General features: G+C 38.6%; 1 protein-coding gene across 3 annotated transcripts in view; it reads right to left on the minus strand.

Annotated features, from left to right (window-relative positions):
- Positions 1-13,339, minus strand: part of LOC134543191 (general vesicular transport factor p115) — a 45,329-nt gene that overhangs the window by 3,733 nt on the left and 28,257 nt on the right. For all 3 annotated transcript variants that reach the window (XM_063388083.1, XM_063388085.1, XM_063388084.1), the window contains exon 16: positions 3,054-3,203. In XM_063388083.1, coding sequence (XP_063244153.1) covers positions 3,054-3,203 — 150 coding nt within the window. The remainder of the gene's footprint in view (positions 1-3,053; positions 3,204-13,339) is intronic.

The following is a 13,339-nucleotide window of genomic DNA, read 5'->3' on the forward strand; positions in this document are numbered from 1 at the left end:
ACATTTATTTTTGTTGATTTCGTTGTTGTAAATAATTAAAGCATATGTACAACGGCTACTTAATAAAGTTTTTAATGCCTACAGCACTACTTATCTTAGCTTATAACTTATAAACTATTAAGTAATGACAGAGTGAATTTTAAAATGGAGTTTTTGGTTTTTGAAGATTTCAGTTGCATGTTTTGAAATTATTTAATAAATGTTGAAGTTTCACAAATAATCGCGGTAATTGAAAAATTTCGCATCTATTTAGCATTTATCGCAATTGTGAATTTCATACACCTCTAAACATAACTAACACAAGGGAAAACAGCAGACCTGTGCAAATGCTCAAATTTACAATATAAGACCTAACAATTCATTGAGTGTTATTTCTGTGCGAGTGGGGTAACAGAAACTAATTTATCACAAAAACAATTGAAAATCAACAACCCTCACAGTTCTCTTCTTAGGTGCGTGACCAATCAGGTGAGTGCTCGCGAGGGGGTCAAACAACACACACCACAGTTTTTTTTCCAGTTTCCTCTATCAGACTGTTTTTGTTGCTGTGTTGCCCAAGGTGGTTGTTTGCCTGTATTTTCTGCTCTTGTTACTACGGTCTGATCGTTTTCAGCCCACTGTTCGTCTGTAGTTTGATTTTTTTTCCCTTTAAATAATTCCTTTCGTGAATTCCTCATTCATCTTTCTTGTTCATTATTGTGATTTATCTATGACATGCAGTGAAAACCACCGGTGGCATAGCTCCACAAAAATTTTTTAAAAATAACAATTCACTTTACAGATTTGATTCATTTTCAAATACAAACTTATCATATGAAATAACGAACATTGTGATGAAATGTGTAAGTGAAGCTTATGAGTAGGGACCCCAGAAAATGGTAAATAAAACTGGCTCATTTCGGTGTAAAAAAATGACAAGCGGTGTAAAAATAAACAAGCGGTCCAAAAAATCCGTGTAAAAATAAGCAATCAGTAGAGACCCCAAAAAATTGTGAAAAAATTATGCCATTGGCGGTGTAAAAAAAACCTCATAGCCTTACTGCTTCCTTATTTGCCTGGCCAATTTTTGGGACATAAGTTTCTCTAAGAGTGTTGGCTGATGATGGCAAATCCCCTGCACCTAAAATGTAAACATAACTTACAATATACTTATAAATAGGTAGCATTTATCAGGTTATCGCTGAAAATATTAATGGGCTAATTTACTCAAAACAATTCTTAGCCTAACCTAACCTTTTCTAGATTAGGTACTGCTGGATTACAGAGTCAAACCATCAATCAATCAGTCAAAAATATCTTGTGGTGTGCTCACCATTTCACAATGCAATCCATCCTATTTATGTGTTTGTTAATCTGAGGTACTTGCATATTTATTTGAAGTAAAGGTAAGTTGGGCCTAAAGGTAAGTTAATCGATAATATTGTAGGCCTACATATGCTTATGAGCTTTTATTAGAGGGGGAAAACATTTCTAAATAAATAAGGCTAACCTTCAACATGTTACACCATTCCCTCATAGCTAGATGATCAGCTTTTTCCAAAGGAATGTTAACTTACAGCATCATATTAACAAAAAAAGCGTGAATTTCGCACGAAAAAGCGTGAACTTCGCGCGAAAATTCGTGAATTTCGCGACTATGTCAAAATCAAAGGAAATCACAAAATTTGATTAAAGTATCAAATTTTCGCGTTATTTCGTGAATTTCGCGCTTCACCATTTTTCGGGGTCTCTACTTATGAGTTATGAATATCACCTTGTGTAAATGCCAACACTTAAGTCATTCATTGCCATACAATATAAGTGTTGCCAGAATCCAAAGGCTGGATTTATGTGCCAGAAATGTGAAGTTTCCATATTTCAGTATCTAGTTCTGTACACACACAACTTCATACCTTCTTTAAAAAAAAAATCCTCAAAATTCCAGTTGTTTGTCAACTTCTGTACATCTGGCAACACTGTCACTAACATGTTACACTTACGTGGCGAGGGTGACTGGCTCGTTTTTAACCCCTAGCATGACTCAAATTTACAAGCACCGAGGCGGAACCCAAGTTCCTTGAAATCCACTACAGATAATCCTAGAGGTCCAGTTGTCTTTAACTTTTGGGGTATGTAAAAGTAAAACCTCACTTTTTTTTATTCTGCAGCTGGCTTCAAAGTGTCATCTTAATATGGTTCATTATAAACTTGCCTCGATATGAGGTGTTATTTTTCAGTTTTATCAAAGTAACAGAATATGTCATAAACAGCTTGTCTTGTAGATTTAAAATATGTAAAAAATAAATTAATTGCTTGATAATCTTGGATTTTCATGTACGAATCACGGACTTCAGGACAACAGGATAACTTCTGTGCCAGGAACTGGGTATTTTCCCATAAAGGGCACATTCGCGCAGTCGCATTTGTCTGATATTTTGGAAATCATGGTGCATATGCGATGAGGGAATATTAGTATTTCACGTGACATGGCACTATGACGTCGGGTGTTGATAGTACAGTCGAATGTAGTGGATTTGTCTGATCAAAACGGCGAACTTGAAATTCAGAGGTCGGATAGTGCCATTTTCATCTGACATCATGAGTACAAATTGTAACCTTGTGCAAAAATAATCAATTCCAAAAAAAATGTTTTAAACGTAAGTTTTTACCATTTCATCTTGGACTTTTTTTTTATGTATTTGTTTTACATTTAGCTGCTATGAAACGGAAAACGAGGTACCCGAAAATTTAAATAGTAAAAATTATAAAATATGTAGGTATAAAATTAACAGGTTTAACCTCAATATATAATAAACTCTTAGTTAAATTTTAAAAATGTACAGCAATTTGATTAATAAGCATTTAAATTAATCTCTATTTTGTATAAATCTCTCGAGTAAAGTCAAGATAAATATCTATTGCAATGTACCTTGCTGCCCTCTATGTATGATCAAGTGAATCAGATACATTGTAGCACACTGCAGCATGAAAACTAATCAGACAGCATGGTCAGACATGTCAGACAGACGCGACAGCGCGAATGTGGGAGGGCCTTAGAACAACCATGTACTCACCTCCTCATCATGCTGACTAGTCACTTTCTCCTCGTGAGCTCGCAACCTCTGCTCCTGCTGGAGCTCCAAGCTCATTGCCTGCAGCCGGGAACAAAGTGCTTCTGTGTTCTCCAGGCCACCGTTACTGGAAACATCTCTGGCACCTTCGTGCTGCAAAAGTTTCATCCAATACAGAGTCCCAACCAAATCAACCACGATTATGCTCGGATGTATGTGTGATGACCACACTCACACTCACCTATTCCTGAGTGATCTCAATGACTACATGGATTTGTAGTGTAGGTTACCTTATAGCCACTACCTCGTAATTATTTTACAGAGTTTATTATTATTTTGCCATATTAATTTTATCTAGGTAATTTGGTTTATAAGTACCTTCATTTATTTATTATCTTCTGGTTAAATTTTATACTTAAGGCGATTGGTGCATGGAAAATATTACGACAAAACTAATTTAACTGTACATATTTGTTTTTGATGCTTCTTTTTAAGACATAATATACCTAGGATATTTTTAATAAACTTTTTTTTACAGAGTTATGTCATTTTAAATGCATTTATTTTTATTCCAAGCCAGAATTATTTAGAAAACACATAATTATGTTAAACTTAAGTATAGTTCAAGAAACGAGTGTACAAATAGGTTTCTGCACATATAAAAGTAAGAAGAAAAATTTTCATCATCAAAATTACAGTTTAATATTGACAATTTCCATTGATCACTGCTGGACTACTTCAGGAGCGATTTAAAGAATAAATTTAAATGAAAATGAAAACATAATTGGCAGAACACTATTGAGTTATGTATATATTTTCATATCCTTTTGTTTTTGATACGATCCGACTCAAAACATGCCCTCTGGAGTGACAGTTCTAGTGCTGCGTGTAAAACTCTCGCCGCCGGGAACAATGTCCCCGCGACGTGGCGCTGAGGGCGGCGCTTGTCGGAACCAGGTAGTCCAGCGGAGCTCCGGCCGGCGGGCCGCAGCCTGCGGGTGGGGAGGGGGAAGAATGGGGTGTAGAGGGATGACGAGAGGAGACCGAAGAAACGGTCTGTCAAGGTCGCGCTCATGGAGCTAATATACAGTAATACATCTGGAGAGGACAAGGGAAGACAAGCAGAGGATGCGAAGTGAAGCCGGGTATCGGCTTCCTACGCTGAAAGAAAATGAAAAAGACCCAAACACGCCTCGCGCGGCCGAAGAATCTTCCAAACTAAACTCACAACAGCTCCGAAACTATCAAAACAATCAAACTGAAAATTTTACTGGAGTATCTATAAACATTTTTCCCCACATCGCTTTAATATTTTTTTCGAAACATGAATGCTTTCATTTTTAAAAATTAAATACTTATTTACTGCCAAAATTTTTTGTGATTACGCAGAGTAAATTACAACATTGAGGAAAAATTTTTGTTTGCAATTGTAAGTGGGGGACACTAGCGTATGAAATAAGGAAGAAGCCTCAAATTTTATTTATATACCCCTTTTGGCGCATTCAACCCCATACTTTTATTTTTACAGAGAGTTGAAGTGGGAATAATGTTTCAGTGGGTAACACTACCGACATAAGTCTTCGGAACGCACTTCTTTTTGTTATTATACATCTCAAAATTTATAATTTCATACACAATGTTTATAAAATCAAATTCTTACTTACCTCATTTAATCTATTACAAACCTCTTGTAATATACGTGTATTAGTAGAAGAACAAACGTAACATGCAAACCTTAGGGAAACACTGGTAGAGAATTGTTTGGAATAACTGTAATGCTATGCATATACTGACAAAAATATAGACTGAAAACCTTTCACGTAGTTTCAAGTCGCGTACATAAAAGTTTTTTAATATATATAATTAACAAATATTCTTGAATATATTTAACATTTTTATACATGTTACAACACACATATAATAACAAACCTATATAGTATATAAAAAGACAAACGCCAAATTTTAGCATTTTGTATTTCTTTTCTCTGTGTGAATAAAATAACAGTTCTTAACGTAGTTGCTAATACTGTACTATATTTCTAAAAAAAATTACGAAAACCCCTGACATCGTCACCATAACAATGATAAATTTGCAAAATAATTAAGGCACATTTTTTAATGCTACGAAGCACACTCTTAAGAGAAATGTTTTAAACTTATGTTGGGATGTAACTAATATCTTAAAAGCATTCTGAAACCGTTACTTTGAGGGAAACCTTAATATACCGAACACCATACCATTCTTTAATCGAGTACGATTTTCGCTTCTTAAGACCCATTTGTCTTCAAAATGCACTGTACTGTGTAAGTAATAAATCAGTCTTAAAATCAGTTAATTATTTTATCTTCCTATTTCGTATTCTAATTGAAATAAATATCAGATAAGCATGTGTTACTTGTATCACGACATCAAGGTATTATTTATCAGTAATTAATATTTTATTTTATTTTTTTGTTAACTAATGTGCATAGGGCAGTGCACTAGACATCACTACCTGTGTGTAGTGTTGCGTTACACTTTTTAACGCATTAGAGTTTACATAAAATGATAAATTCAAAATTTTGTTTAAAAGTATAAATATCAGCGATCAATTTAATTAATGTCCAGTATAACTCAGTCAGTAAAATATTCGGAAATATCAAATATGTATAGGACCTGTTAACCTAAATATTTGTTAACAGTTAAACTGAACTAAGATGTGTTAGAGTGGTTTTTTCTCTGTCCGTATATTAGAGGTATGGAACATCAATAAATATAGTTTAAAAAAACTAAAGAAACATGCTTTTAAAGATTATATAACTAAAAAGTTAAAAATAATTTTAAAATTTAATTTATGACAATAGTATATAAGCAATACTAGTATAAATGAGAAAAAAAACTTGAGGCGCTTTGTGCCATATTTTTTGTATATTAAGCGCCCCATGCTTTTTTCTCATTTATACTAGTATTGCTTATATACTAATGTCATAAATTAAATTTTAAAATTATTTTTAACTTTTTAGTTTGATATTCTTTAAAAGCATGTTTTTTTAGTTTTTTAAACTATATTTATGTATAATTATCATAGGGAAATGAGTTACCGACACTACCTATTACCATCTGAGATAACTATTTGGAGTTGCAACGTCACAAAGAAATGGTAGTCTCTCCGAATCATTTACAGTTAGATGTATGGATATAATCTTAGAATTTACCAGAAAAAAAAACATTTTTTTTTCCAGCGTGGCCGGGAGTAGAACCCACGATCGCTGAATATGAAAGCTGACGTCTCAGAAGTTGCCTTAGACTGCTCAGCTAACGAACGTGATGAAATTGGTGGGACATTTTACACTGATGAGCCACTCACTCTTAGTCGAAAGAGTTACAGACGGACAGACAAACAAACATACAGGTGAAGCTAATATAAAGCATGTAATAAAATACGCATCTGTCGCCCATTTACTTTAAATACAGAATTATAAACTAGGAAAACTACATATTGTGAAAACATTCTGCAGCAGTTTTTGCTGAACGGTAAAACACGGATTAGAAGACAGACGAAATGTGTTTGGTAAGTGATTTTTCGTCAAATGAAATGGAACAGGACAGTGCTTATCAGAATGAAATTACAGAACTACTTTTGTGCAAGGAAATGTATTTTACAAAGACATTTCAAGAGAAATCACCTTTAAATGAAATAGATCTTGCTGACATGGAAGAAATAGTCTTAGATTTTGAGGCCAGGTCCCTTTCAAGTGACAAAATTTCTCTTGAAGGGCTGAAATATGTTTCTGGCTATATAGCTCATCGTTTCAGAAATAAATATCCTGACCTTGGCCCTACGGATTTCAATTCGGAGGACGATAGCTGGATACATGTACAATCAAAGGGTAACTTAAAATGTCCCACTAATGAATTTTTGGAATTAATAAAGATCGCTGAAATGTGTTTTGATAATGTTCATGGCAACAATTTGTGCAAAAAAGAGCGGATTTTTGAATCACTGACTAAAATTATTTGCGGAACTACTGAAAATAAATATCCAGAATAAGTTATATACTGTTTTGTCAGGACAAGAACGTATATGCGTATCAAGTATTTGAACATGAAATATTTTAACGAACAAGACCAAAAACGCAAAGAAAGAAATAAGATGAGGAAAACTACCCTCTAAGATTTTTCAGTGTGATAGTGTCCACTTTCCTTTACCATAATATGTATGTTCATAATTTATTTACGATGTTTTTTAATTACTATATTTAAGAAAAGCATTTATTGTGAATATCGCAGCAATTATGTAGGGCTTAAGGTATTTATTGTATTCCAAATATTGAGTATGCCATTTTTATTGCCTTTATTAAAAATAATATATATGTTAACAATGTAACAAAATTGCGATATTTTTGTATTGCTATTGCAATTTCGTTTCTTGTAAACATTATTGTAGACTTTTTCATATTGAAATTAAATTTGCTATAGGGTTGTTTGTATTTTAATTTTACTGTTATAAGATTTTTTATATGTTGTTTACTGTTTACAAACATTTGAAAAATATTTCCTTAACCATATTTCAATTTCCATGACAATAGTATTGTTAGCTTTTCGGGTAACTCTTCTACATGGATGATAAGATGGTGCGACATCTAAAACATATCACACCACCTTTACATAACTATAAAACTAAGAGGTGTTTTCTTTACATAATATTAAAGCACAATGTTTCCTTGTTGCGTAGGTGATTTAGAATTTCCATTTATCTAGAAAAATGGGCTTTCAGAATGTTTTTTAACACACAGTGTTTCGGAAGGTTTTTGAAGAAAAAAATTGACTACCCGTTTTATTTTTTTGCAGCTGAATTCGGGCACATGCATGAAATATAATTAATCCGTAGGAAGCGCAATGGTTAAAAGTATTGATGTTGAAGATTTGAAAAGATTTATTGAAATAGTGTGAGAGAACGAGTGAGTTGAGTGAGAAGATGTGCGCTCTCAGCCACATGACGTGCGCAGTTGCGAACAAATAAATAATCCATTCCGCCTCTCCATGGCGAAGGATGAGTGAAAGAGAAAACCTGCTAACCCCTTCCCCTCCTCCGGGCACGATAGAACCGTATCGGCTGTGTGTTAGAGGGAGAGGGAGATAAAACCTTCGAGGTTCTGTTAATTCCTCCTAGATGGCAGGCCGCAGAGCGACCACCAGCAACACCCTTCCCGTATGAAGGCCATCTCGCCACTGACGAGCTGGAACTAAGCTCCTGACCTCCCTACATAGTAACAGTCACCCACATAGGCATCTAGACTCTTTAATGATCATATGATACAAAATTCATTGCTTTCGGGCCTGTGACCGTTTTTTACCGTGCACCAATCGCCTTAAGGTAAAGTTTGGTGGAACTCTGATGAAGTTGGCAAAAAATTTATAAGATGCTTGAAAGATTTAGAACTTGTGAGATTTAAAACTGTTAACTGAAACTGTTAGTCTTTAGTTTTAATTAGTGTTAATGTTTTAAGTAATAATATTACAGATATAATATTGTTTTTGAAGTGTGAGCGCTGAAATTATATTCTTCATTTTACGTCTGTGTGTGCAGAAAACAGTAGTCTGTGGTTTGTTTGCGAGCACCACTAGCACGCCATTGTAGGGGGAAAAAAGAGGGGAAGTGTGTGTGGGGGAATAATCAGCTGAGCAACCTAGGTAGGCAGTTGAAGAAGGGGAACACTTCAACGCGAACCGCAGAAATTTTTGAAAAGTGATTTGCAGGCATAATAAATGAGCTGTATGATGTTTTTCACAAGCGCTTCAATTTCGCACATCTGAAAATCTGAAATTTTAAGGTGGTGTTTTCGCACTGGAATGATAGCTGTTTGCTGTTGAATGGAGCTGGCTGTTAATCAACATGATTTGCTAGCTTTTCTAGGCGTGTTTTTGCTTGGTTTGCCTATAAATTTGTGTGCGCTATTTACGTAAGAAACGGACATACATAAATGCTTTGGACGTCACATCAATTTTGCAAGGAAGTGTCACTGCCCCTGCTACAAGACCCATGCTGCATGAGAATTTAACGGCCGTTTCTTCCCGTCAAGATACACAGCAGTTTGTTTTCTTTATAATTTTGTGTACATTTTTAACTTTCCTCAAATCGGTCCTGTGATGTTAAAGTTATAAACGCAATGCCGCTGAGTATTTTGGTATGAAATTTACAAACTGTTAGGTGAAAATATGTTTGACTGTTCGGAGGACTGGCTACAAGTTAGACATTTGAGAAAGATGGTAAAGTTTAAATTGCTTCCTACACCGCAAACGTATTAAAAAGGATTCAATTTATATTTTTTAACTTTGCCAGCATCTTTATAATATTTGTAAATTTTGATAGTATTTTTTTAGACATCACTGCAGCAATGTTTATGATCTTTAGTCTAAAATCCAAGGTACCTGTATCTATTGTCCTAGGCCATTGTATTTTTTCTAATAAGCACATGCACAATATATTGTTACGAGCGCGCTTGGCTGCAGTGCTTGGCGTCGCCGCACTCGTTCGGCCTGTCTGCGCCCCCTTCCACCCGCATCCTCTCCCTGGTATCTCGTGTCATACTATCTCGCTACATCCTGACCGTCGCAGCGCGCACCTGCCTCAGATCGGGTTACTTAAAAGAGGCCGCACTGCGGAATAAAAGGACTCAGACGCCTTTATCGGCGTTCTTAGAGCAGCCACCGCGTCCTTCGAGGACTCACGACGCGTTTCTGGGCATTTCGACGGCGAAGGTCGCGAGATATCTCAGAGACATGCCCGATTGTTCTGGATGGGAACCCAAGGGCTATTTAAGGAGGTTGGGCCGACCTTCGAGTCAGTCAGAGAGAGAGTCGGAGTGGGGAGTTCTCCCGCGGCGGAGTTTCCGGGCGATAGTGCCGCGGGTGCGGCAGAGTGGCGAAGTCCTTGGACGAAGGTTCCAGGGCAGGGAGTGAGTGAGATCAGTGGAGTCGGGAGTTTCCGGGCGAAGTCCTTGGACGAAGGTTCCAGGGCAGGGAGTGAGTGAGATCAGTGGAGTCGGGAGCTTCCGGGCGATAGAGTCGCGGGCGCGGCGGAGTCCCGAGTGAAGTGGCGAGCGAGTCGTCGAGTGGGATCTCGGCGAAGGGTGTGACGGCGGCGGCGAAGTGCGGCGACGGAGTCCCGCGGCGGAGACCCACGAGGGGTGCTGCGGCGAGAGTTGCGCCGGAAGTGCGGCCCAGCGAGGTGTGTGAAACGAATGACTGGGGAATTGACATTTCTTTACATGTAATTAATTATCTGCCATCTTAGAAGATTAATTGTAAGTGACAAGTAGTGGTAATAAATAAAACTGTGTGTGTAATAAAAATCTATCAATTGGGCTATCCTTTACGAACCCCCGCAGGTAAATCGTAACATTTTGGTGTCAGAAGTGGGATAGCCCTAATTAATAGATTTAGGATTCAGTTAGAGTATTAGAATAAAAGTTAAGGATAGAATTTAGTTTACGAGAATATAGTTAGTGTTTAGAACTTTAGTGAATTTGAAATTTTCTAGAGTTAGTTTGAGTATACTGTAGTCAGTGTTAGTTTTGAATGTAATAGAGTTATTGTTAGTTAAATTAGAAGGTTCGGCTAGGTCATTTAAAATTAAGAACAGTATTAGAAAAAAATTTATTTAGGCTTGTAGTATATGTGGACAAGAAAGATGGCTGCCGATGAGCTTAAGAATGTCCTGGCATTCTTGGCCGAACTGAAGAGTGGCCAGGAAGAAATGAAGAATGAAATGAAGAGTAACAGGGAAGAAATGAAGAATGAAATGAAGAGTAACAGGGAAGAAATAAAGAATGGCCAGGAGAAAATGGAGAATAGGCTGGAGGAGATGAAGAGTAGCCAGGAGAAAATGGAGAATAGGCTGGACGAGATGAAGAAGGGTCAGGAAGAAATGTTAGCCAGTATGAAGAAGGGTCAGGAAGAAATGTTAGCCAGTATAAATAAGGGTCAGGAAGAAATGTTAGCTAGTATGAAGAACTTTAAGGAAGAAATGGTATCTAGTACAAAGAACTTTAAGGAAGAAATGGTAACTAGTATAAAGAAATTTACGGAAGAAATGAAGAGTGGAAGGAAGGAGAGTCAGAACCACCATGAAGAAAAGAAGAGCGGGTCAAATTATAGCCTAGAGGAAATGAAGAAGGGTCAGGAAGAACTGAAGCATGGCCAAGAAGAAATGAGGAATGAAATGAAGACCGAAGTGAAGATAAGCATAGAAGGGAAGAACAGCCAAGAGAAAAACAGCGAAGAGAAGAACGGCGAACAGAAGACCGGTCAGGAGAAGCACAGCGAAGAGAAGAACAGAGAAATGAAGACCAGCCAAGAGGATACCAGCCAAGAGGAGACCAGCCAAGAAGAGACCAGCCAAGAAGAGACCAGCCAAGAAGATAACAGTGAAGAGAATAACAGTGAAGAGAAGAACTACAAAGAGAAGACTAGCGAAGAGAAGATTAGCGAAGAGAAGACCAGCGAAGAGGAGACCTGCCGAGAGGAGACCAGTCAAGAGAACAGTGAAGAGAACAGCGAAGAGAACAGCGAAGAACACTGCGAAGAGGACATTAGCCAAGGAGAGGAGAACAGTCAGGACATGAAGATGAAAGAAGAGCTGAAGAAAAGCCGAGAAGAGATGTACATGAGTCAAGAAGAGATAGAGAAGTGCAAAGAAGAAACGAAGGAAGACCAAGAAGAAACACAGGAAGACCAAGAAAAGGTGAAGAAGAACCAAGAACAGGGGAATAAAGACCGAGAAGAGAAAATGAGAACACAAAGAGTGAAGAAGATGGTGCAAGGAGTAACTGAAAGCAGTCCAGACGATATTCATAAGAACAAAGAGGGAATGAGGAACCAAGAAGAGACGAAGAAGAGCTGGGAAGAAATGCTTTGTGAACAAGTAGCTACGAGAGAACAAACAGAGAGAAAAAGGGAAGAAACAAGCGAACCATTGGGAGGCAACGAGCAATGCTCTCAAGAGTATCGAGTCCTTCCAAGGCAATGGTCGGTCCATCTCGGGCAGCTGACTGAACGACATGGGGAATCTGCGACCCAGAAGTGTCGCCGGGCGACAAGAGAAGCTACATCTAATGAGAGAGAGGGTTACCTGGTGAGACTGTACAGCCCGCGATGGAGGAAAGGCAGGAGACCTAAACTTCGAGTAGCATGGGGACCTCCAGGAGGAGATGCATTACCTGTTCGGGACGAACAGGTTTAAGGAGGGGGCAATGTTACGAGCGCGCTTGGCTGCAGTGCTTGGCGTCGCCGCACTCGTTCGGCCTGTCTGCGCCCCCTTCCACCCGCATCCTCTCCCTGGTATCTCGTGTCATACTATCTCGCTACATCCTGACCGTCGCAGCGCGCACCTGCCTCAGATCGGGTTACTTAAAAGAGGCCGCACTGCGGAATAAAAGGACTCAGACGCCTTTATCGGCGTTCTTAGAGCAGCCACCGCGTCCTTCGAGGACTCACGACGCGTTTCTGGGCATTTCGACGGCGAAGGTCGCGAGATATCTCGGAGACATGCCCGATTGTTCTGGATGGGAACCCAAGGGCTATTTAAGGAGGTTGGGCCGACCTTCGAGTCAGTCAGAGAGAGAGTCGGAGTGGGGAGTTCTCCCGCGGCGGAGTTTCCGGGCGATAGTGCCGCGGGTGCGGCAGAGTGGCGAAGTCCTTGGACGAAGGTTCCAGGGCAGGGAGTGAGTGAGATCAGTGGAGTCGGGAGTTTCCGGGCGAAGTCCTTGGACGAAGGTTCCAGGGCAGGGAGTGAGTGAGATCAGTGGAGTCGGGAGCTTCCGGGCGATAGAGTCGCGGGCGCGGCGGAGTCCCGAGTGAAGTGGCGAGCGAGTCGTCGAGTGGGATCTCGGCGAAGGGTGTGACGGCGGCGGCGAAGTGCGGCGACGGAGTCCCGCGGCGGAGACCCACGAGGGGTGCTGCGGCGAGAGTTGCGCCGGAAGTGCGGCCCAGCGAGGTGTGTGAAACGAATGACTGGGGAATTGACATTTCTTTACATGTAATTAATTATCTGCCATCTTAGAAGATTAATTGTAAGTGACAAGTAGTGGTAATAAATAAAACTGTGTGTGTAATAAAAATCTATCAATTGGGCTATCCTTTACGAACCCCCGCAGGTAAATCGTAACAATATCTTAGATAACTTTATGCAAAGGTACCTATTTTAAGCATAGCTTAATGAGGCATAAATTATAAACAGTTCACCAATTCATATATCATTGCTTGAAGGAGTGATTCACCCTCTTTTGGTAGCAATTAAATGCACAAA

The sequence above is a fragment of the Bacillus rossius genome (assembly GCF_032445375.1).
Source record: "Bacillus rossius redtenbacheri isolate Brsri chromosome 9 unlocalized genomic scaffold, Brsri_v3 Brsri_v3_scf9_2, whole genome shotgun sequence".
In the NCBI taxonomy this organism is placed as follows: Eukaryota; Metazoa; Arthropoda; class Insecta; order Phasmatodea; family Bacillidae; genus Bacillus; species Bacillus rossius.